Source organism: Botryllus schlosseri, chromosome 8 (assembly GCF_051294905.1).
Source record: "Botryllus schlosseri isolate E-star chromosome 8, Bs_hap1, whole genome shotgun sequence".
Classification (NCBI taxonomy): domain Eukaryota; kingdom Metazoa; phylum Chordata; class Ascidiacea; order Stolidobranchia; family Styelidae; genus Botryllus; species Botryllus schlosseri.
Genome location: NC_137243.1, coordinates 4521712 through 4548167, shown reverse-complemented (window position 1 = coordinate 4548167; position 26456 = coordinate 4521712). Strand labels below are relative to the sequence as shown.

The window sequence follows — 26456 nt, the reverse complement described above, 5'->3', positions numbered from 1 at the left end:
AAGGAGAAGTACATTCTGAATGAATCCACTTATTACAGATATCACAGCATTTAGCAGCTTGTTTATTCTTGTATGTCCTTTGAGATTCTCAACTAGGGTATTTTAGAACCATCATGGAGGGAAAAATTGATATAATCATTAGTACAGGGGAAAGATACCGTAGATTGCATAAGTCCTTTTGGGACTTATGTGAATTTTGGAAAGGCCCCGATCTTTTTGTAAAAATATTTTGCCGTTGACGGTCCAAAGGAATTTGTAATCTTTACGCTTTACGCTTACGCCTGATTTGAGTAGGGTTCCGCATTTTTTTTGTTGGGTTCTCAATGATTTAATATATAGTTTCCATTGGCTAGGGTTATAGCTTGCATTAGGAGTTGGTCTACGGTTAGGTCACTTGGGTGTTATGGTTAAGATTTGATTTAGTGAACAAAGCATTGATCAGCAAAATATGTAATCCTAGTCAGAACTAACCCTGAACCTCGCAAACTCTGATCCTAATAACAGCCTAATAAAAATAAATTTGTAGTTTTGTCGGCGATGTAGGTATTTTATCAGCTCTGTCGTAGGGTACTATTATTTAAAATTATAGGCCTAGATGCTGCCACTTTCTTTAAAAGTATTGTTCTCGGACGCAATGGAATAGATGTGGAAAATACCACAATGGTAGTAAGATGTTGGGTTTTGAACCTTTTGTGCTGGACTCACAGATGTTAGCTACCGGTATATCACACTGTTTTTTGGCAGTATGCGTTAATTTCGTTTGTTTCTATGAGGATATCGAAACTTACTAATGTCATGACTGTTTATGTAAATGGCTGATGATGACCATGGGTAATCCTGTTTGGTTATGCTCATACACAGTCATATGTAATTAGCTTCAGAAATACCATCCTCCATGCAATGACTAGGAACGACCACCATCAAGGCAGTTTGTTCTTCTCTCTTGTTCTGCACTGTTAACTACATTTCCGCACTCAAATAGACTTGAACCAAAATGAACTCGGAATTATTCGTGACTCGAATGACTACCAGTGGCATTTGACGCTGGAATGAGCTGTCACTCAGTTGAGGGTCTACCCTTATTTCTGTGTGCAATCGAATAAAACTTATTGTAAAACCGCTTGTGAAACCAACCGTGGCTTTGCGTGTGATGATGGAAGTGACAGGTTGTATTGACTATTAGTTTCAGGGTTATCTTGTAACTTTTCCCATGATTCATCTTCATTTTAGGTTTCACAGCATATTATGAAGTCATCAGTAACGAGGTTGTAGGCTAGGCCTATAGCTTTCGCTCTGTCAACTTCTCCTTAATACGGTACTGTATGTTAGTAGTATGTTATGTAGGCTACATTAGGCCTTTTCAAAAATAACTTTTCTTTTCAAATCTTACTGGCTACTTGATAAAATGGTTACCTAAAAAACATTGCACACCGATTTTGGCTCCATTCCAAACTATAGACGCATTGCTAAATAAGAAAAAAGTTTTGAATTTTTTTGAATAAAAATTAATACATTTTTTCAAAATGTCTTGCTACCCCGTGAAATTGTTAGGTTGTATGAAAACACGATTCACTGCAAATGTGGCTTGATTCCAACCCATAGAAGCGAAGTTATTGATGTTCAAAGCTTAGGATTTATTATCATGGTAGGCTATTTATCGTGGGTATATCTATGATAAATAATTCAAGAATTATCCACCGTAAAACTATTTTTTCAAATCCAAAATTTTGTACTCCGATAACTTTGCTTCTACTGGTTGGAATTGAGCCAAATTTGCTTTTTTCTTATATTGCAATGATGCAATGTTTCTATAGGTTGAAATTGAGCCAAACTGGGCGTGCAGTGTTTTTCAGGCAACCTAACAATTTTTTGAAGTATCCAGTAAAATTTGCAAAAAAGCTATTTTTGAACAGCCCTAATGTACATTTTATGCTAGCTACTATAATTAGCTGTGACAAATAATATGATATTCATACCAATCATATTCATCTCATATGATTAGGACTATTCTTTCTGGGTCCTTCGATATTTTCGATTGGTTTCCATGCTAAAGCAAATATCCATCCATGTCTGTTTTATTTGTAAGATAGGGTGTTCTCTATTGAATTTACCAAAGGCGTGAAACAATCAGTGTCTTAAAATACCAGAGCATTGAAGTGTGCATGTTCTTGTCTAGCGTAGGGTATTGAAATGGGAAAACTACAACGCGGTAACTGTGCTAGATAATAATTCATGAAACTTATCCCAGTTTGATTTTTGTTCCAACAGACTAATTCTGATATTATCTATTGTACGGGTGTATGTATTCCCCAGAGTGGAATTGGTGGCAACGACACACAGGATTTCTGCTTAATTACTTAATTATTCTATGCAGAAAAGCTCTCATCACGCAGTATTTATTTCAAAAAATGAACCGAGATTCCACATTGGTGTATTCCCACCTTCTAATAATGCAATATTAGTAGAGCTGTTACATTTTGTAACATACGGTAGTCGAGTGTCTTTGGGAAATAATGCGAATTTCTCTCAAAGCCCTCGAAGTCGTTCTTGATGAAGAGATCTCAGATTGTCTCTACTTGATTTACGTCTGAAGTGTCATTTATGTGTGTGGTTACCTCCTGGCGTGGAGATAGCCAGATTTGCCTACTAAGCAAGATTTGCTGGTTAGCTATAGCTACTGGTGGTGTTAGTGCGTATACTCAAGAGGAATATGTGTCTTATTGAGAATATCACTTGTTTACTATATAAATATTGTATTTGTAACTGAGCCAAGAGTTGAAGACAGTGTGATTGACCATTAGCGCAGTCGTGATTTATATCCCAGTTTTGACCATGATAACTTGAAATCTACCCAAATTGTTAGAAGTTATGGTTTTGCAAATAGCAGGAAGAGTATTCTCTCTTACGTAATCGCCTTTGAGATTTTAAAGATAAAAAGGTTCGTTTGCATGGGTTTCTAGGCCTATATGAAATTGGTATTCATCCCAAAAGAAGCCGTAGAATCATCATTACTTTACTATTTGTGCAATTGTACATGTTCACCAAGGTTCTTCAACACCAGTTCCAATTTTGCCCTCTCCGCATTTATGCACTGCCCGAGGCATCTCTTGATGACATAATCTACAGTGTGTTTTATGACACACTGTGAGGTGACATTTTAGGAGCCTTTTATCACCAAATTGCCTTTTAAATGTCATCCAAAAAGATAGTGGGAGGAATTCGATCTGAATAGTTTCGGTCTAGCATTACATTCTATGGGATGGCATACCATCCCAAATGTTAATACTGGTGTGCTTGGTATCTGAATAGGTAATTTTTTGAGCAGCATCTTGTAATTAAATAAGATAATTATGAGCTGTACTATGCTAATATAGCGCTTACTTTTCAGTTTGGTGTTCTCATCAGCAAATTTAAGTATGTTGTGGTATATTGCTGCGCAGGAGTGCTGGATTTGATTACCAGAAAAAATCAAGTTTTGTAAGGGAGGCATATTGGGTCCAGTCCATATATTTTAATTTTTGATCTACTGTCGCTGGTGTGTTACTAAAAGACTGGGTCCTGTCATCAAACTCAACTTTCGTTTTAATTATTTAGATTCATGACGTCAATAGCCGGATGACGGTACCAGCTCGATGCTTGAAATGCATAATGAAATCATTTTTATGTAGCTCTAACAATGGTGCGGTCGCATTGATGCCTCAGAACGGCAAATTTTAACTGCAAATCCATTCGTAGAAGCTTCTAGTGTTGGGATGTGTACATGCCATATCTGCCAGCATTGATGTTTTTGTGGTTTCGTAAGGCTAGTTTATGACTTTGGGTCTACTGATAGTGATAGATCATACAGGCCGATTCTGTTAGTAAATGTCATGTCTGTCAACAGAGATGTTTTGCAAAGTTGGTTCTAGGTAGGCTGTTCATGAGCTCTTGGTGTGTTTACAATGCTGTTAAAAATTTCTAGTTATCAATACGCTTTACTGAGCCACACTAATATCAGGGCTTTCAATATACATGTTATGTTGTGTACATGATAGTTGGAATGTCTTCTTTGTATCGTGGGCAGGATTGATGCAGCTGATGCCGACATGATATTGTAGCCAAGGGTGCGCTGCTTGTTTTGAAATGTCTACTAATTCCCGGTTCTTGTCGGTTCTTGTGTCGAACAGATGTTGTAAACATAGTACATCGTATTTTACTTGCTCACATTCCGTTATGAAGGACAACCTGGAAGATTTATTCGAACGGTTTTTGAAGGCTGCCACCTGTAAGGCAACACTACAAACATTCCTATCACTCTGCAAGGCTTTGAATCTCACCTACCCTCCTCAGCGAGGCAGTTCATACAATCACGTCTCGTTTTATACAAGATTGAAAGCGGCGTTGCAAGAATCCTGGAAAGCCCGGTCCTTATTTTCGAGGTTGGATAAAAAATATAACGATGAAGTGAATTTGACTAAAAGAAAAAGCTCCAGGGACGGCCAGGAACGCGTCGCGAAAGATTACAATGTCCTGATCATCGGTGCCGGACCTTGCGGACTACGCACCGCTATTTTCACCGCCCTTTTAGGTGCCAAGACCGTGGTTGTCGAAAAACGAGATTCGTTTTCGAGAAACAACGTGCTTCATTTGTGGCCTTTTACGATCGAAGATCTGAAATCGCTAGGGGCTAAGAGATTCAACGGAGGCTTTTGCTCGGGCGCCATCGATCATGTGTCCATCAGGCAATTGCAGTTAATACTGATGAAGTCTGCTTTGATTTTTGGTGTTGAAATTCATGTAAATACCGCATTTGTGGACTTGCTGCCTCCTAACGTCCCAGATTGTGGTGCGTGGACCGCGAAAATTGATCCAGAGACCAGCCCGATTAATAATTTTAAATTTCACATGATTGTAGGAGCCGACGGCCGCAGAAACACGTTGAAAGGTTTCGAACGTAACACGTTCCGTGGGTCGTTAGCGATCGGTATTACCGTAAATTTTATCAACAAACGCACGAGAGCGGAAGCGCAAGTCGAGGAAATCAGCGGTATCAACTACATTTATAGGCAAGAGTTTTTCCGCGAGCTCAATATCGAGCACGATATCGATTTGGAGAACATTGTCTACTACAAGGACGACACACATTATTTCGTAATGACAGCCAGGAAACAAAGTTTACTGCGACGAAATGTTTTGAAAGAGAATCTGGATGACCCCGCGTCTCTCGTGGATAGCAATAACATCGACGCGAAAGCTCTGCTGGAATACGCCCTGGATGCCGTGAATTTTTCGACCGACAATAAATTACCGAATTTACAGGTGGCGATTAACAACTACGGCAGGCCCGATATCGCACTGTTCGATTTCACTTGCATGAAGTCCTCGAAAAACGCGTCTATGTTTCGTGAAGTCAACGGTGTTAAATTACTCGCCGGCCTTGTCGGTGATGGTCTGCTGGAACCGTTCTGGCCGAGAGGTACGGGGATTGCGAAAGGATTTCTAGCGGCCTTTGACACTTGTTGGATGTTGAAGCAATGGGCCGAGGGGCAGTTGCAAGATAAAGCTAACGACAGATCTTTGGAATTATCGCTGCTTGTGGAAAGGGAAAATCTGTATCGGATATTAGCGCAGGTCGAAAGCAACACGCTTGTTCAAAAATATTATGCTTTTACGTTAGATCCGAAGACACGCTATCAACACGTTGCCAGAAAATTAACGCCCAAACAAGTCCGCTGTTTTTACATCACCGATGGCAAGGAGAGCGAAACGACTTCAAATCAAATCGAAATAGACGGCGTGAAAAATACACGCACAGCAGGCATGTCAAGCCTCACAAGAAACGTGTCTTTCGTCCGGTCCAATAAATTGTTAGCCTGGTGCGAGAAAGTGTTACGAGATTCCGACGTGCTGGTGACAAACATGACTTCGTCGTGGCGAGACGGACGAGCTTTATGCACTATGATTAATTATTTCCGCCCGGATATACTGGATTTGAACCAAATTCGTGAAGACGATGCGGAATTCAACAATCAGCTTGCGTTTGACGTCGCGAGCGAACATCTCGGCATCACCCCGATAATGTCGGGTAAAGAAATGGCGGAATGCGAAATGGTTGATGATCTGTTCACAGTTACGTACTTGTCACAGTTTTACGAGCTGTTTAAAAACGAAACGCCGGTTAAGCCAGTCGGTCGTGTGTCTGACATTCTGCCGACTACAGAAGCGGAAGCGCTCCCAGCTTCGTACAAGAAGAAATCATCACCTCTGGCGCTAATCACGAAAGTAGTGACACAGATTAAAAGAAAAAAGGATCATCTTGCTGCCGTTAACGAGTACGATCTCAGCAAGTCTGAGATTAAGCGAAGAAAAACTGGGGGTAAGAGCAAAGGGGAGATAGCCTCCGGAGGTAAAGGCGACGTAGTGCTGACGAAAGCGAGCATACCGGAGGAACCGTCTGAAAATACGGTCGTCATGAGAGAATCTCCGAGGCCTGGCGTACGTAAGAACGCGACAAACCGCATCAGCGCACTGGGTCAGCAGTTGATATCGCAGTTTGAACCTGCGCCTTCGCAGTTCAAGTCTAGTAGTAGTAGCGTGTGTTACTTTTGTGGGAAAACGGTATACATCGTTGAACGATTGAGCGTGGAAGGATTGTTTTTCCACAGGCAATGCTTCAAATGCAGTCACTGCGAGACTATCTTGAACAACTTGAGTTATAAAAAAGACAGCGAAACCGGGAAGTTCTACTGCGACGTGCATTATTTCGTGCACTCTGCTGATTTTAAGACGCAACAGAGCAAGGTTGACGATGAAAAAATGGAGGTTGTGGAAAGAGGCGAGGCCGGGAAATTGTTGACAGTGGCGGACGATCTGGACCAGTCCATCCCGACTATCGAAAACGGCCAGGTCGTGATGAGAAAAGACCTGACCCCGAGACGATCGGACATGGCACAAATGTCCACATTTATTGATCAAAAGTATCTTGAAATCGAGGAAGAGGAAATCTACGAGCATAACATCAGAAGGAGTCACACGTCCGACATGGAGGACGAGTACGAGTCCTGCGACTCCGAACTCGAAGACTTGGATGAATTTGTGGCCCGCAGGCCGGGAATACAGAGTCAGACCAAGGAAGATACCGCGAAGATTGTCGCGGAATTTCTTAATCAGAGGAGTATAGACGATTCTGCGTTCTTACAATCTGATGAGGATGATGTGAGCTCAATTTCAAGCTCTTCTGGCAACGACACCGAACTAATGCGTCAACTCATCGATGAAAAATCGCAGAATTTATCGACCGACTCGAATCACGAGAGAAACAGGTCCACGTCGAAGGCTGAATACAAAAATACGGATATAGATCTTTCTCTATCTTCTCTGGATGAAGATTCAGAAGATGAAGTATCAAGTCAATCCGAAAACGGTAGCATATCTACCCGCGGAGTATCGCGTAGTAATCTAGAACGCAAAGACACGCTGGAAGGCGCGGTAAAACACATAAAAGAGCATCCTGTGACACGAAAAAGAAAAGAATCTTCGTCATCATCCAGCGATGAGGATGAGCATAAATCAGAAGCGGAACCTCAACGTACGTCATTTTGTAAAGAAAAACAGACCGAACGTGATGAAATCGATTGTGTTCTGTCTAGCTCTTCATCGTCTTCGTCTTTGGGCGCGGAAACTCTGACTTCGAAGGATTCGCTCGAAAGCGTAGAGAACCATATCAAACAACACCCTGTCGAGTCTGTAACGCGGAAAGATTCATCTTTATCATCCGGGTCTGTTAAGGATAGTGTATCATCAAAATCTTCCGACAGCGAGGTGAAGAAGTTGGATGATGCAGTGCCTGTTTTACCTCCGAGACTTTCAGACGACACGAGCGTTTGGGTGGATTCCGCGATCGAACCAAATCAGACAGAAAATGTCAACGGGACTGGCGCGTATGTAGAGAGCACACCACGATCCACAAAAGTGTCTTCGATGTCTATGTCAACCCCAAAAGCGTTGAATTTTACCCCGACCGGTCCTGTCAGTCCTGAAGTCTTTGTGACCCCGTGTGGCGCTTCTGAGCCTGAAGATACATTTTTTTCCGTGAAATCAAACCAGTCCGGGAAAGATATTTCAGATTATGTGTCACCCGTCGAGAAAGAATCAGGTTCACGAAAAAAGGTGTTAAAACCAGGCCTTGACTTCTCTGCGGTTTCTAGCGATGTGAGTATATCGGAGACGCCGCGACCTCAGCCTAGACGCCGTAAACTCCCACTTGTGCCACATTTGGAAGGCGTCACGCCGAGGGTTTCAAAATCGGAACCGCGTCAGTCCAAGCGTACAAGCAGCCGTCGTAAATTACCGGTGATACCGCACTTGGAATCGCCTGCGTTTTCACCGCCGCCTCAAGACTTGTCGCCGTCTCAACGAGAGCGTATTGAGAAAAAACTGAGACAGCACGAAGACCAGGTCATGGGCAGGATTAGTAAGTCTGCGACCAAACCGCGCAGGAGATTACCGGAATTACCGGCGGAAGATTTGTCACCTCGGCAACGCGAACGTATCGAGCAAAAGCTACAGAAACACGAGACCAGAGTCATGGAGAGGATAGAGAAAATCAAGTCCGGCCGGCAAGATGGAGGAGCGACTGCAGAGTCGGTCGACGATAAGGCGCAAAAAGAGAATCGTGAATTCGTGAAGTATTTTCCTCTGATCGTACAGAAGCGTAGCAACGCGCTACGTAAAAAGAAGCCTAGCAACAAGCATCGTGCGTTTTTCGTTACGGAAAAAGAGGACGTTGCTGTTAGTAGAAACTCTTCGGGGCATACGTCACGGTCTTCATCGAAACGTAAAGCTTTGTCTTCGTACAGCGAAGCTGAGCTACACCACAGAGTGTTGTATCAAGCGCAGGTGGCCGCCGAAAGACGCGCTAAAGAAGCGGAACGTAAAAGAATGGCGGAAGCTTTAGTGCTGCAGGGACAACTGCGTGAGGTCGATGCTAAAAGAAGACAGCTCGAAGAGCGCGGAGTGGATCTGGAGAAGGCGCTACGCGGAAGGGACGGCCGCGGATCGAGGCACATGCACGAATGGTTCGCGCTGGTGCAGGAGAAAAACGCGTTGTTGCGCTACGAGAATGAACTGTATATCAGGCAGAAAAGCTTACAGCTTGAAGACAAGCAAAGCAGGCTTGAACGCGATCTAAGGAAATTGCTGGCTATTCACGACTCTGAGAAGAGTGACGAGGACGTGGTACGCGAGAGAGAGACTATGGCTGAGATGCAGCGTTGTGTCGATGATAGGAATGAACTTGTGATGCTGCTCGACGAACACAGACTGCAGGAACGTGATAATGAGGATATCGACAAGGTGTTGAAAGACTCGATGTCGAGTTTGGATCTGGCGAGCTTGTGACTATATGGCAGGAAAACGATGGATTTTTCTGTGACTGTCACAGTGATGGTGCTGGGATCGTCGCTGGCGTTTGCGATGTTTTTGCTGCACGCTTCTGCCGTCTGACTGTTTTTCTTTTCCACCCCGTTGTGTTGACAACGGTGTCGATATTTTGAACATGCAATCCTGGAGCGTGTGATATTATAATAGCATAACCATAATCCCAAAATGAAGCCTTCCGCATACCGTTGCGAAACCAGAGCATGTGACTTTATAACCTCGAAACTATTCCTTCCCCCAAAATTAAGCCGTACCAAAACTGTTGCAATACTCTAGCATGTGAGTCTATAACTCCAAAAGTAACCCTTATTTCCAAACCATAACCCCGAAATTAACCCTTACTCCAACCGTAGCACCAACCCTGATCCTAACTTTAACTTTCCAAAGTGTCGCATGCTCATTTTTCCTAGTACCATTCTCACTTCGCGTGTTGCGATCTTGTTGCCAACGACCAAATCATTTTTATCCTAAAAAATTTCGTTTTCAGCGTTCCGACAACGGTTAGGTGCAGTTTTTACGTTTTTTCGGCCTCCGTAATGTTCCCAAAGTGATTTCGAAGGCTCACGTTTCATTGTGAACGTCTTATAAAGCTCAGCGGGATTTGTTATCATCGTCGCGATTGTGACATCGCTTCGGACATTGTGCTCGTTTGACGCTCGCGACCAAATTAGTTTTTTTATCGCTCGTTGAAATTTAGTTTATTATGTTATTCCCCGACGGTGTGTAACTGTCGTGTTTACGATTTTTGCGGTCTCCGCCATGTTCCCAACTTCGAACTTATTTTAATGATACATATGATTTTACACATTGTGCTATTTCCGCGTATATTTGTAGCGTTTCATCCTTGGTGCACTACATGGCTTTGGGGGCAGTCGTCGGTGATTGATACGTTCTGGACTCGCCTCTTTAATTTGAGTTGATGTTGGTTTTCGTACCATGTCATCCATGCGATTTTCATCCTATGTTTGGTTTTTTCTTAGCTCTCAACATCCAGAAGACGCAATACATACCTGTTGAATTTAGACCCTAAAAGCGTTGTTGATCTCACAAAACTGCATATCCGAAGCCATGGTCTTGCCTTGTACTTGTTATTCCGTTTTTGAAAATTTGACTTCGTTATCAAATGGTTGGTTCTCTGCACATTATTAATTAGTTAGCGAAGCTATCATGGTTCTGAAATTATATGGCTCAGTTTGCTATTATTTAATGACTTCTCTTGATTATCTGTAAATTGTTTTCCATCATCTCTATGACCTATAATTTACTTAGTTTGAGTCGAATGGATTCTGCTGTCGACTGTTGTAATAATCCACCATCAAACTAGTCGGCATAATCGTATTCAGTATGAAGACATATTACCATTTTGCGATATCCTACTGCCTTATTCAGCAGTATACGATGAATAACATCATACGGTGCCCAACACATCTTTTTCCTCGCTTCAACTGTTTAAAAACACGTGTAAGATAAATGTCTGTCGATTGTATCGATTTGTAAGGTTGGTATAATTTTTGCAGCTACCCTATTCTTCGGCATACTGATGTTAATTTATTTGCACTTTTTCTCAATGAGTACATAGGCAAAGTCGGGTTTGTGACGTACACAGCATTCCTCGGCATGGCGTCATTGTGATTTGATGAAATTTTCTCAATCATGCACTGTGTCGTACTGCGACGTTTATGATATTACGTGTGATTTGTTGCTTTCTACAATGCGATCTTTTGTATATGATTTGATATCCAATATATCCTCTATTACCCAAGTTTGTATTCTCTCTTAGGATTTCGAGGTGTCTTGTATCAGTATCAGTTTATTAATAATTCCATCATTTCAAAACACCACAAGACTGCGATACAGTGAAAAGATAGGAAGGTGTCGAAACGACTTGGAGTAGTCTTTAAAACCAGACACTCACCTGGGCCTAGGCAATGTAAAGAGGAGGCATACATACTGGATGGCAAGAAATATGGGCCAACATAAACCACTAGTGATGCAAATGTATGACGCATGTGTCGATAGGCGAGAAACGAGTGTGATGTCTACTTGTCTAGCGCTGGGCTAAACCTAGTACTCCTGTGGTTCGACTATGAGTCGAGTATTTAAACGTCCTGTCGAATATCGAAGTGAATAGTTTTAGTTGCACCCGGGCGCGTAGCCAGGGGGTAGATACCCCATTTTGAAACGCTAAACCCCATCCTTTTGAAATGACCATTTTAACTCTAATATTCAGTTACAATTTGTCTTGTCAGTGTTGTGTGCGGCCAATTAGCGAGAATCATGTGCACAACGCTGAGATTGTTGCGAAATCAGGTCATTGATTGCCTTATGTGCTGCAATCGTTGCTGGCATCTGCATTGGCCTGGTGCGCGCGATATCATCGCTGGCCTACACAATCACATCTGCAATAGGCCTGGTACTAAAGACATCATCGCGTCTCGGGCCTAACATGCTTATTGTTATATCAGGGATATATAGAACTATATATCCCTGTGTTATATTTACAGCTTGTGGCCTAGGCTACTTTACAGACCTATGTGATGTAGACAACATTGGTAGGTGCACTGTGAACCTTTTTCATATATTACAATTTTCACTTCATTATAACATCTTTGGTTCAAATTTATTGCATTTCAACTGCGAGTCACTCTATACATGGCGCTGGCAGCATAAAAAAAAATCAACACTAAACGAGCATGCACCCTGACAATATCAAAAATTTTACTTGCTTTGTTACAACAATTTGCTCGAAATATCCAGCTTTTGAATATTTAGTGACTCTCTGCTGTGAGCTTGACCCGCAATCACACAACATCAAGAGCGAAATATAAAACATGTACGTAGTCAGCGAATGATGCTTAACCTACCTATCAATGAAATTGATATCGCTGTCTGATGTAAAAAATATAGCAGGCGTACTGCGTCAATCTCGGTTTCATATATGTTTAGGCACACTGCTCGGAAGCCAGCAACCAAGACAATGAGCTTTATAGTATCCCCAGGGCGTAACTGTCGCAACCCAAACCTCACAAATTGGACGGGGCGAGCTCGAAGGGGGCCCAAAATTATTTTGTGAATGAACATAAATTATATAGTTTTTTTTTTAATTTATGCAAATTCTTTCAAATTTTTTCGCGCGATTTAGAGATCGATGGCTTATACATAGAATTGGGCATTTTGGCATCAGCCATCGCCGCGCCAAGACGCACCAAGACATATGAGGTTTGGCAGAAAAGGACTGCCCTTATGTTGACCGAAAACCACGATGTCCAATTTTCCATAGGCAATGTTGGGCAGTGAAGAAATACCAATTTGGAATCGTGTGAGTCTTTTAGTTTAGTACGCTTTCGCGATTTCAATATCTTTTCACATAGCAGAGGAGAGGTTACGAAATAACAACATGTTTTAACGAATTAAGTAATTATACCAACGGGCCCTCCCGAATATTTCCAAGACAACAACTCACTCAGCCCTAACGGTAACACTGAGTAGCCTACGTGGGCTCGGAGAGGTTAAAAAATAATAGCAATATATATGCAATTACCAATTTTAATGACCGATTGAATCATGAATTATGAAAAAATTCCGCGTTGAGCGCTATTAGGACATAAAACGTTACCAGCAATTAAGTGCAATAAATTCGATTTTTTTAAATTTTGTTGTTCTGGCTCTTTATATTCAAGATTTTGGATATGCGGCTCGCGCATGAAGCAGGACTGCCCTCCCATTGATGACGTTCTTCCTAAATTCGATTTATTCAATAAAGTTTATTGTGTGGCGATACGGTGCGTCTCCGCCTGGGCTGTACGGTGTTAGAACTCAGGCTGATATGACGTCAAAGCAATGCGGAGCAGTTCCTTCAAGTGCTGATGACAATTTAGGGAAGATCTCGACTCGGTAATGTTATTACTCCGTAAATCTGCCTTCGTTAAGTAGCTCGTGGCACAGTTTTAATGTTTGGTTTCGTAATGAAGTTTCAAGTTACTGTTCTATTTCCTGTTCATACTTTCTTTTCTTGCAATTATCGCTTGACGAAATTTTCCTGGCCGAACTCTGCAGTTATTGCTAATAGCCTTTACAATACAAATGGAAGAGCCGTACTCACCATTGCTAGCCCGAAAATGATTGTGGCCTGCGCTGGCGTCATAAATTATCAAGTTCATTGTTGAACACATCATTATCATCATCATTTATTGAAATCTTTATCAAATAAATAGGGCCTACACCGCAAGATTGTGATATATTCAAAAGATAGATAATTAGACCAATCACAATGATTCATCATTGATTGATGACCAGACAGTCATACACCATTGTTGCGGGTGAAACGTTTGGTGAACTCGATACGAGAGTTCAATTGTAACCCTGAAGTGACACCCTCCCCTAAATTTTACAAGTCTTGTCTAAAACATATGGAAAGAAACATCACGAAACAGTACGCCTATTGTTAATACGCGATGGAATGCATCAATTTTAATCAGATTAAACCTCTAGCAAAATGGCAAAACGAATTTGCAATCAGCCGCAATCAAGGCTGAAAGAGCCGTAAGCTGCTCGCGAGCCGCAGTTTGTCCACCCCTCTTCTACTATACGATTTGCGCGTGTCGTAACGGCAGCACACAATATCTGTATCAAGTAAATTGCAGGCAATAGGCATTCGTAGGGTATGATCATCTACCATAAGCAATATTCTTTTTGGCAGAAAAGTATGTGCAGATTGTGCACTTAGTCTTATTCTCCTATGGCCCCACTTGAAACGGGCACCAATCGCTATTTCCTAATTCTCTACTCAACATTGGAGTCTACCGCCATATATAGCTATCCGAGTATACACTATGTTAGATTGGATTGCAGCTAACGATGAAAATCGCTGGGGCCGAGAAATCGTCCGCGATGAAGTAGGGTAGTTGAGGTATTGTGACGTAATAGGCACATTTAAAAGAAAATTGTTCTTTCATAAGTCATTATGACTCATGACTGGCCTTCTGATCGTACTCGTTATATTGACTACCAAATAACCAATACGCGTTCAAGGATCAATTTCTAAGTAGGAATATGGATGTATTCGTGATTGTTTTTCCATCGTAATCGTAATCGACTACTACAAGATTTTACTGTAACCGTTGTAGCAGACCGCGGGTCCTTAACGTAATGTCCCTAGGTAACGCCAAGTATCTGTTACGAGGGAACTATACTGTGCTCGTAGTACTGGGATTACGAGGTGACCCACATAGAATTGCACAATATCATGGCTTCGTAATCCTTTGTCGCGTAGGCATTGCTTAATTACCATTATAATCATTTTGCGTATTACGCAATAATTACCCCTTACACATTAAGAAAACTTCGCTATCCTGTCGCGCATTGCGCGAGTCTATACCTTTTTCTCGTATCGCTCGGGTATAAGCACCGACCTCTTTCGCACGTGCTCCAACTCATTTTACTACACTACCTGACGTACGTATCTCTTCTGCAATACATCCGTACTGAGCGAAACTGTGGGTTAAGAAGTCGCCAACCTAAAGACAGCCATTCGCCAGTTCAGCTACGTATCGCTCCAGGTACGACACAGCCGTCAGTTACACCGTAATCGCGTAATCGCAATCGATTACATTGATGATGTAATCACCCCAAGTCTGGTCGATTCTCGCATCGGAAGTCCGGGATCGGATTGGCCCCCTCAGTACAGACATTTTCCAGTAAAATTTTAATTCAATTTTTGCAAAAAAAAGTGTGACGTGATGGGTAAATTCTGTCTGCAAATTCGGAATCAGCATAGTCAAATTACGTAGCCTCGATTGAAGAAATGATGAAAAAGTTGAAAAATGTCGTCTAGGCCCTAGGGTGTAGGCTAATGCTTCTCGTATTTGAACAATGAACTGGGCATGTGTTTGCCGATGGCGATAGCCGATTGCCTAATTCACTTAATGCCGATTACATATATTGTGAGCTGTCGTTATTCGTAAAGAACAGCTTATGGTTATGATTTATATCGGCAGCCGTTGATTTTTAACGCTTCGACGTTGTGAATAATCGTCATGTTTTATTTGACGAGTGCAAAATTTCAAATACTTGTTCGGTGTACAATACTTCTCTCCAAGAAGCAACGTTCAAACTGTGTTTGAACATCAAACATCAATAATGACGTTACTATGCAAAATCATTGGCAGGGTGGTGGTGATTATGATCCTCGTCCTGCAAGGTAGAGGTGTTGGTTGTGTATTGGCATGGTAGAAAACATAACATACGGCATGGTGGTTCTTTTAATCCAATGATAGCCTATATATATGATTTCGAAAAGTATGTAGTTCCAGTTTTAGTTCTAGTTGCGCATTTAAAAAATAGTTGCTAAACAAATAGAAAACACGCATCGTATGGCGTGAATCGTGATACCGATGTTCAGTTGCGTGATGTTTTTGTATAGGCATTGCTATCTCAGAGTCACACTACTAACAGTGGCGTACCCCAGCGGGTGTGTTTTCGAGGTCTAAACCCCTCCGCTTTCAAACTAGAAACCAGGTCATTTTGAAATGCCGATTATATCTCCAATATTTCTTATCCACTTTTGCAATTCAGTATTCATTATAATCCGTGCTCCCAATTAAGGATTATCGATAATGCACAGCGGCAGGCGATCTCGCGCTGCGAGTTTGTTATTCATTCGTATGCGATATAGGGCGATCTCCCGCTGTAAGCGCGCGCGAGTTTATCATAGCGTCTGTTATGCATACACCAATACTCTTCGCTTTGTGTCGAAAGCGGATCCGATAAAATAAAAAGGAATGAGTTGCCTCGGAATCAAATCTTGCTAGTTGATTGAGAAGTTTTAAAGGTCGCTATAGTTCTGCCAGGCACTGCTACAATCAAAATCCTGTATCAGCGCTATCCGTCATCAGTTGATATCGCATAAACGTGGTGGTGACGAACACATGGAAGTTGCTGCTGAAATATCTGCTTCTCTCAAATCCTTGACTCTGGAAGGTGGCTCTAACCAGCTCATTCCTACCATCAAGAATGGCCAGGTCGTGTTGGGGAAGGACTTTCCATCGAGACGATCTGACTTGACAGAGAAGTGTTTGGAAATCGCAGAGGAAGATATTTACGAGTATAACATCAGAGGAAACACATTTGAGGTGGAGGACGAATATGACTCTTGTGACTCTGAACTCGAAGACTTTGATGAATTCGTCGCCGGCACACTTGAGTTGGATAGTCTCACGGACAAGGACGTTGAAGAAGTTATCGCAAAATATAGGCTGCGGAAAAGCGGCGTTGAAACTGTTGACTCTACTTCGAAAATGCAAAAAACGAATCCCGACCACAAAGACGACGCCGACGCATCAAGTTCGTCAAGACATCGGTCTATAACAGAAGAGGATTCCGCGCACACCATTCAAAAACGTGGAAATACATTGATAAAAGATCTTCAGAAACAAAATGGCTCATACAGTGACAAGGAATTGCGACGCAGAGTCTTTTATCAAGCAAGTGTCTTCGCTGAGAGGCGGGCGAAGGAGGAAGACCACAAACGAATGGTGGCAGCATTGGACCTTCAAAGTCAACAGCTTGAAATAGACGCTAAATTAAAGCACACCAGAGAACGCCGATTCGAATTGAGAAAGATTTTGAAGAACCGACAAAATCACGACGGAGACGACCGGGCCGATATGCACAAGTGGTATGAGCTTGGTCGCGAGAAAAAGAAACTACTCCGACGCAAAGAGAAGGTCCTCATCCGCCAGCGAATTCTCCGTCAAGAAGACCGTCAAAGTCGCCTTGGGAAGGTGCTGCTGCGCAAAGGTCGGGCGATTGAGGATTCAATAAAACCAAACAGTGTTTCATTGAGTAGATGGCAATAAAAAATCTTTCAAACTGCAGTGGTATCTCTATGGCGTCACTATATAGTACGAGTAAATAGCATGTGTTTTGTGGTGGGTTGGCACCACAGCTGGTCAAAGAGTAGGTTATACTCAGCGTCTTTCTCAAGTGGAAGTAGAATGTTATTTTTATTATTATTATTTGCACAACACAGTGGCGCTTATCGCCTTTTCAGGCTATGTGCGCCACGACAGTAACATGTGTAACATTTCATTGTCTTTGATTTTTCGTCATCTTCCGGGCGACTTTTCACGCTCGCACTCTTTCACCATCATTCTCCCTCGATTTTCATGCGCCCGTATATCTTCGTCTGTGCTGCCGACTTTTTTTGGCGCGGCTCACCAACATCTGGGTATTTCGTACGACAATGCATATGCACTATGCAGTGAGGTCGGCGATGAGGAGCCCAGAGAAACCTCCGACACATAGAAGTTGGTCCGAACCGGGTTCGAACCACTACCATTGGTGTCGTGACGCTGGCGCTTAACCAACTGCGCCACTCGCTTCCCGGAAGTAGAATGTAGCGTACTGATTTTGCGTCTTGTAAGACGGGCCGTAAGCCCGTAAGTTCCATCTCGTGATCACTTACTTATTTTGACCTAACGTATGGAAATCAAGTGTTTTCCCACGTAATGTTAGAATTGTACTACTTATCTTCATTTCTGGTTCGAACTGCCTGTCCTTACGAAGTAGTTTGGCCTGAAGAAAACTTTTATGACTCAAAAACTGACATATTAATGAACTTGAACAGGCTTGAAAGTAAACGAATTCCGGATCAGTTTATACAGCTTATGGCTTTAGTCCACATAATAACATTATAAAGTAGGTTTTATGTTTTGAATTCCCAGCAACTTTTCGCGGGCCGCTCAGAATAGCTCCGCTGACCGCACCTTGTCCAGTTCTGCTCTCAACTAATAATTCGAATTGGAAAAGTAGGCTACTCCACCCTTATCGTAGGCCCCGGGGCGCTGGAGGAAAAAGGGTTAAGAACCACTATAGGTGGTATGTATATAATGTTTTCATTCAAGCTCCTTAACTTGGCATTTCAGAACGCGCCCAAAGACAAACTTCTGGTGTTTAAATGCACTGATGGCTGGGGCCCTTTGTTTGAATTTCTCGGCGTAACGGTTCCGGACGAACCCTTCCCTCACAAGAACAAAAACGTAGAGTTCACTGATACATTTCTTGATGAATACCCATGCAGTATTTCGCAAGGTCAAGAGAGAAATAATTGCGTCAACGATTATTCTTACGTCTTCGACAGTTATCGCAGGGATCGCTATCTATAAATATGGAGTTTCGGGAATTGTACAGGGACATGGTGCGTACAGCAATCGCGCTTTACAAAGTTTACGTTTCAATGACTATAGTCTGAACTTACGCAACTTATCTAAGTGCGTTATATCAGTAATACATGAGGCATTAGATACAGCCTTTAAACGACTATAGCATAGCTATATGCATATTTCCTTTAATCGGTTATTATTAAATGACTGTGAATAAGAAACGAAATGGTGCTGTGTTTGTAGGCTATATATTAACTATAGTAGGCTTACCATACGTCCTCTTTTAAGAGGATTTGTCCTCTTTTTTGACTTTTTTGAAAGTGTCCTCGGAGGACGCCCTTTTGTCCTCTTTTTTGAGATTTTGTCCTCTTTTTTGAAAATTTAGGTCAGATTTAGAGGAAATTGCGAGTGATATGCCGCAAATTAGCACAGAAGTTAAGCTCCGGCGGGTATTTCGGAGTGAAAAACGGTGATTTTAGCTCTGAGCGAAAAGATGACCTTTTTTTTTTAGTCAACCGATCACGAAGTGGGAAAAATTTACCGGTTTTTGAGAATTCTTCTCCGGTTTTGCATGTCTGAACTTTCTGAAAAAGTGTCCTCTTTTTAGATTTCCAAAATATGGTAAGACTAAACTATAGGTACTGAGTAATGAGTATGTATCGTGTCATACTATACTCCTAAGTCTATAGCAGTAGCAATAAAGCGTAGCCTACGAAATTCGGTTTCTGATTATTTCATTGTGTTCAATTCCGTCAAAGTGCAGTAGACCGTTGGTCACTTGGTAAGGTCTATCCGCTAATCGACAAGAATCGTGAGGGCAATATCGCCGATAGTGTCAGTTCCTAGTCTAGAAAAGTAGAAAAGCGACTTCGGCGGATAGCAATGAACAGACGTCAAGATTTATCCAACCGTTGAAGCGTGGTAATTTCCATAGATAACATCGATGATGATGATGATGATGATTGTGATGTCAACTGTATAATTTATGTTTCGCCGATATATTCAGTAAACTGCTGTAGAAGCTGACGCTGATTCACGTAAATGCCGAAATATAAACGCTATGTAAATTTCATTCTGAATTATCTTGTTTGTCGCCAAATGAACAATAAATACGCCTCACGACGAATGCGATACTTTTTATCTCGCCATAGAGTGAGGCGAGTCGTACTTGGAGTCGACTTCTCGTATGGACTGGACACTGGACAGCACTTGGACTTGATTTGATGACTAAATTAAAATGAACAGACTTGACTAGAGCCAAAAATTTATCGAAGAATGGCTGCTGACACCAAGTAGCGAGATAGCGTAGTGGTATAATCCGCATCCACAGCTACAACACCAATGGGTTTTGGATTCGAGTCCGACCGCGGTCGACTCCTGAATTCCTAAGTGTTGGAGGTTTATCTATAGGCTCCTCCTCGCCATCTCATCCGCGTAAACGGTGTCTTACAAAAAGCCTAGAAGTCGGCCGCGCTACAAGTCGGCAGATACGGAATCAAAAATAACGAATATCGGCCTGCTGGTGTAAAAGACCACCATAGTAGTCGACAAACACCATGAATACCACAAACAGCAACTTGTGACACCAGTTACAATTTTGCGGCATTATATCTGACGAAAGTGTCTGCTGATGACTAAAATTTGAAGGTTCGCAAATGAAGCAATGACCGAATAATGCACCATTTTTGACATGTTTTATTTGGTCCAACTTGGCGTTCATGATCACTCTGGGTGCAATTATACGCTATCAGGAATGTCACCTCGTTACGGGAATTTCATACGTAAATAGTGAAGTTGCGATGTAAAATTCCACAACGTTATTATCGGATAAATAGATTATTCAGTATATGAAGTATAGTGAAGTATAGATAACATGTAACAGATTGTTCAAGCAGGTACTACATTATTTGCGATTTAAGATGCGTGCAATAACATATAGTCATTTCCAGCTTCTTGGTAATCACTCGATGAAACGCATTTTGCTTTCACCTCATTGTAGTCGGCGCTTGTCTGCTTGTGAGTTTGTTGCAGCACCTGATTTACGACATTTTGAATCCAAGCGTCGTCCGATATTTGCTCTTTATCGGGAATTTGTGTACGTAATTGCGATTCTGAGTTGAATATCCCTTTTGCTTCATATGGAACGGGAGTTGGCGTTCTCCAGTCCAGGTCACTAGGCTTCGTCTCGTGTTTCTTTGGAGAATCGGGATTGCCGAAATACGGTTTTGACTCACCGTTACCGGCCAGAATAACCTGTAGAAAGACATCGTGGTTACATATTCGGGCACTGCATGATTCTTCGAAGAACATATAGTTGGGATACGCTTAACCCAGAAATCGAAGAGGACATTTGATGTCTGGTTTAGTTCAGCGTTAAATGTTGGGACAATATTTTGATTTTTGTGCTTTGCAGATTTGTAATATACTTATATAATGGTTTTACTGCTCTTGACGTCATAAATAGGCGATGCTATTGTTGATATACATTCCCATTCTATATAGTTGCTGACGACTACCCCTGACTTGTCAGCCGGAGATATTCTGGTTTAGTTCAACATGAATATATATTATTCAATTGTATATCGAAGTTCTGTACCTCCCAGAAGCTCTTCGTAATGGTTTTCGGAACTGACATAAAAGTTTAATCGATGCATACCTTAGAGAACCCATAATCTTTACCAGCGGATGCCATTGATTGGCAAGCTTCCGCCGCCGCTTCGTGGTCTTGAAATTCAATCACGGAGCAGAGCTGATCACGGCACTCGTCCTCCAATGCGCAAGACATCAGCTTGGAGCGGAATCGTTTCGCATAAGTTGAACTCGACCAGTTTTCTCTATCAGGGCGTATCAAATGAACCGACGTCATATCCCCAAACCGCGAGAATATTGCCATCACCGTTTCTATTTTAGCTAAATGTGCCGGGATGCCGATGACCAAAATTTCGCATTGTTGCAGAATTCTGAAATGTTGGAAACGTATGTTGCTCATAGAAGCTATACATCTAGGCACGCTATCAAAGAATTGTCACAAAACGTTTCTCATTATAAATATATAAGTTACGTGTGGCCAGTGGCTACAGGCCTAACGGGTATTTATATCGAGCTACCGCTGCAATGTAAGTTGTATTTTTATCTTACTCTGGGATTCTAACGCTACATCCACGCGAAATATGTTTGGCGTGTCTATTAAATCGATTGGCCTAATATAGTTACAAGCTACACAATATTAAAATCCAGGATATCATACACCTAGCAGTTCCTAAACCATTACCTTTTGGTGTTCCATTGCACTTCTGCTATCCTTCGGACTTTTGTGCCTTCGCGGTTTACCTGCAGAAGTTTTGATTTACGCAGGGAGTAGGCTGTTATCCGCGGGTCGGAAACCATCTTGCGGATCTGTAACGGAGAGATCGTAAGATGAATTTCATGATTCATTATAACCTACTAATGTTAAGAATATAGAAATTTAAAATCTGATTAGCTTAATGGCAAAACGATCGTAGCATTAGTCTATAAACATTGTTGGAAACACTCAATATTCCCCGGAAATGGTGACTGACCTTTTTAAAATTTGTAATAAGTCTCATGCTTAGGTAGCCTTCTCTCTTTCGGCGAATTTGTCTGAGAAAATACGCGTCTCTCGCCAAATAGTCATCCGAAAAATAATATTCCACCTGTAGAATATACGAAAATAGACATTCTCTTTTCAACTATTGCAGATTATCGTTGGATTAACCAGCGTAGACATACGACATAGTATATACCTGCTGAATAATAGCTAGTTGTTCTTTTAATGTTGGTAATTCCCATCGTTGCAGAGTGGAATCAACTGCAACTTTTTCTGAAATGGCACGAGATAGGGATGAGTCTGTGAATAGTATACAATGTTATGAAGGAAAAGTGCAGAGGAGTATACAATCCCTCCCAAATATTCATTGTAGGAAGGAAAACGAGGTATATACTGGTTGCACAAAACTGCTACAGGTGATACTGATACATGCACCGCCTACGATCTTCGTTGTTCAACATATATATAATTAATATTGATGAATGGTGTGTTATTATAAGTGATTTTAATTGGTGAAATATACATTTACAATCACTTAGTGAAAGTTTATTGTGTGAATATGGTGCATATGCTTCAATACGGAGTTTGGGCGATAACATTTCTTAATATAGTCAAGCTAAGTGACCCCTCTTGATACCAATAAGTAGGCTACATATGGGCCCGTGACAATATAAGAGACGTTGATGTGGCTGCTTACAAGATGATTTACACAAATATGCAACATTAGTCCCGGGAATTTTTAGTGATACCATTCCATATAATCGGATTAATATGGGCACTGAGCAGCAATATAAAATATCCCCAACCACTGAAGCATTTAGCACTTCAGTCGGCTTCAACTTAATCATGCCGTCGACATCGTTACACGATGACACAATATATTTTTTATTGACCTGCCGCACAAAAGTACCTTAATGCTTGATATAATTGAGGGGGTATGATGAAAAGCATCGACATCTACCTCACTTTCATTTTATATACGGCATCGCTCTTACCCTCGTGCAGACAAGATTTATTTGACGTGCTGGCGGACGAAACAGAGTCATAGGAGCACGACCTCGAAATCGAAGCGCACGATTCTACTCCTGAATCGCACCCTCTGTTATACGACGGCCTCCAATAATTAAATTTTGAATTCGTCTCATCGTTAGGTACGTCATCGATGTAGAGATATTTGCGAAACGATTCTTCGATCGGTCCGTTGTGATTATCTACCATTCCGCTACAACGACTCATCGGCCTTGCAATTTCATTCTCTGTTGATAATTGCTTTCGCATAAAATGGTCTTCGTTTCTATATGTGCTTCTTTCAAAATCGGCGGAGAACTTGTTCTTCCAATGTATGTTTTTGCGTACTTCCCTTCTACACCCACTATCCATATCAACCGCTACTGGAGCAGACTATATATCAGAAGATCAAGGAAAATAACTCCTAGTAAGATGGACTGTTGGTTCCCTCAACATCAACTTGACAAATACCTGCCTGGAAATCAAGACGATACTAGTTGTGAAGTTTCTTATGATATGATATCTCAGATTAGAAACACTCGATACGCTCTTGCCATTCTTCATCATTACCGAACATCTGCAATTTAGAACTCTCCCGTCGAAGCAATTATCGACTTTGGCATGGGAAGGGAAATATATCGACATTGGACTTGACTATTTTAGAAACTCAATTGTATGAGAAAGCCTTTTGTTTTTCTAGCACTTGAAGATTTGTTTTATCTTTCTGAAATAATCGCATACAATAGAAATGAAACCAACGTTACGCGTAACGTTCCATTTGGAGAGTGTTATCAATTTTTGATTTATTGAAGTTGTAAAGTGGTGAACAAATTAATTATGATGCAGCTGTGCAGATAAGTCATATCCAATTATCATCACTGCGTTCAAAGCTCTTTTGAATTCTCAACAAATTGCTGACATTACCCCTGACGAGTTTTATCCGAAAATATTTGGGTTTATTTCAATATACATATATGATATATTGTTCAATTATATATATACCCAGGCCAACATATGGATATGTATCGTAACAGCATTTCAAATACACGCTCCCCTCAATTTTACGCATGGCGGATGTCGCGCTTATAAAAGGAAAGCAGTCGCATCATCTAATCCTAACAGGTCAATGTTCTGGATCAAGAAGCCGTAGGTCGAACAATACGCGTCGTTATCAAGGATAGATATCCCTGGACGTTATGTACGCCATTGTCACAAAATTGGAATTTATGGTAAGTGCGTAGTAGGCTACATAAATTGTGTTCTAGGTAGATTGCGTATAACATCATTAAGTTGTTACCCCTTCGAAACGGATATAACCTGGATTTTTTTCAGTTCAGTTTAATACCAATTGTATCAGATCAATACACCACCAAGATTGGAATAAGTATCGCCGTTTATTAAAAATTTCATCATTTCTAAACTCAATAAGACTGCGATACAATGAAAAGATAGGAATGTGTCGAAACTTGGAGTAGTCTTTGAAATCAGACACTCACACCCGGGCCTGCGAGATGTAAAGAGGGGCTTGCACAATGCACATTGCACACTGTGCACTGTGCAGTGTGCATTGCTCAGGCGCACAAGGTGGCACGGAACGCGAGATCGGCATGTCAGGTCGTCGTCGTTTTGACTGTTCCGAGATCCGCCTATCTGCTCATTACATCATCATCATCATTGGTTTATTAGCAATTTTATCAGTTCAATACACCACAAAAATGCGATACAATGAAAAGACAGGAAGATGTCGATGCGACAAGGAGTAGTCTATGGAATCTAACACCCACCTTGGCCTAGGCGATGTAAAGAGGAGGCATGCACACTGAATAAAAGTAAAGAAGATAGTATAGAAGAAGAATGCGACAAGAAATAGGGCGGCATGTCATGGGAAGCGAGATCGATAGGTCAGTCGTGGTCCGGTAATCTTGAGGATGGACTGTATTTATTTAGTACATCGCATTGTGTCGTGTATTGCGCATTTCCCTTATTGCGAATTTCGTGTTGGTAGGCCTATCTTGAACCATAGATAATTAACCTACGAAGGCTAGTTATCTATGCTTGAGCGGAGTAAAATAATAGAACAGCTGATCGCGATTATGATTATGACACCTTTAGCGCCAAAGAGTCATTTGATTGGAAGCAGAATAATTTTGGTACCAATGCAATGTGAAGATGTGATGATAATGTAATGATCATCAAATAATGTTTTTATACGCTCAACACACACAATGTACAATGCAAACAAAAGCGATGTAATGAACATAATTATATGAGCTGCTGAAACGACCAGTTGCGGTACCAATGTTACCACTAGAATTCGAATTTTTCCCAAGTTAGGCCATGAAAGATCCGAATGCCAGCCAAACTTAATATTGCATATCGCATGATCCGCCCCGAATCCCTTCCAAATCATAATCATGTGGAATACCAATGATATATGATATATTATATATATATCATTCGGAATACTCACTCCACTCTGGTCGTCTGTGAAAATCGGTCACGGGAGCGAATTGCGTATCACGAGGGCACGTGATGTGACGTCATGAACAAACAAAAACATTGAGCTCGCATGATCGCGCTGCGGTTGCCAGTAAACTCGCCCCAAAGTAAATTCGGCCCAGGCAAATTCGGCCATCACATCAGTAAATTCGGCCCACCGAGAATATTGTATTAAAACGTATTACCAACCGTTAACATGAATTAATTACATAATTATACTATTATTAAGTGATTTGGATGTCAGGGTATGCGTAGATCGCGTAATCACGGGAGATAGCGCGGATATTCACGGGGACCGAATTTACCGACGGCCGAATTCACCGGTCAATTCACTGGTTACTCGGTCAATTCTGCCCTCGGAGAATTTTGTATAAAAATGTATTACCAACTATTAATGTGAATTAATTTCATAATTATATTATTATCAAGTGATTTGGAGAACAGGGTATGCGTATAAATATATATATGTATATATATATGCCGATGTTTACGGGGCCAAATTTACCGGCAGCCGAATTCAATCGGTATATTCGGCCCTCGGAGAACATTGTGTGAAATTTTATTACGAACTAATAATGTGTATTATAATACATAATTATAATATTATCTAACCTGAACCCTAACATTAATCCTAACCCTAATTCTAGCCTAATCCTAAACCTAACCTAACCCTAACCCTAACCCTAATCCTAACCCTAACGCTAATCCTAACCCTAACGCTAATCGTAACCCTAAACCTACTAATAACTACTAACTAATAATGTGTAGTATATTACATAATTATAATATTATCAAGTGATTTG

At 41.4% G+C, this 26456-nt stretch overlaps 3 protein-coding genes across 3 annotated transcripts; 2 read left to right on the top strand and 1 right to left on the bottom strand.

Annotated features, from left to right (window-relative positions):
- The first annotated feature begins 3425 nt into the window (after nt 1-3425).
- LOC145444127 (uncharacterized) lies at nt 3426-11179 on the top strand. Its single transcript, XM_080322053.1, has one exon. It carries the CDS (start codon nt 4123-4125, stop codon nt 9376-9378), a length of 5256 nt encoding a protein of 1751 aa, XP_080178179.1. The 5' UTR covers nt 3426-4122; the 3' UTR covers nt 9379-11179.
- A 2909-nt stretch (nt 11180-14088) lies between these two features.
- Nucleotides 14089-17291, top strand: LOC145444129 (uncharacterized). Its single transcript, XM_080322054.1, has one exon. It carries the CDS (start codon nt 16344-16346, stop codon nt 17271-17273), a length of 930 nt encoding a protein of 309 aa, XP_080178180.1. The 5' UTR covers nt 14089-16343; the 3' UTR covers nt 17274-17291.
- Nucleotides 17292-19928: 2637 nt separating this feature from the next.
- LOC145444112 (uncharacterized) lies at nt 19929-23650 on the bottom strand. The gene is made up of 6 exons (XM_080322041.1): nt 23142-23650; nt 22343-22419; nt 22139-22252; nt 21850-21974; nt 21235-21538; nt 19929-20831 (listed from the first exon to the last, which is right to left on the bottom strand). The coding sequence occupies exons 1-6, from the start codon at nt 23524-23526 to the stop codon at nt 20493-20495; spliced, it is 1344 nt and encodes a 447-aa protein (XP_080178167.1). The 5' UTR covers nt 23527-23650; the 3' UTR covers nt 19929-20492.
- Between the last annotated feature and the right edge of the window lie 2806 nt (nt 23651-26456).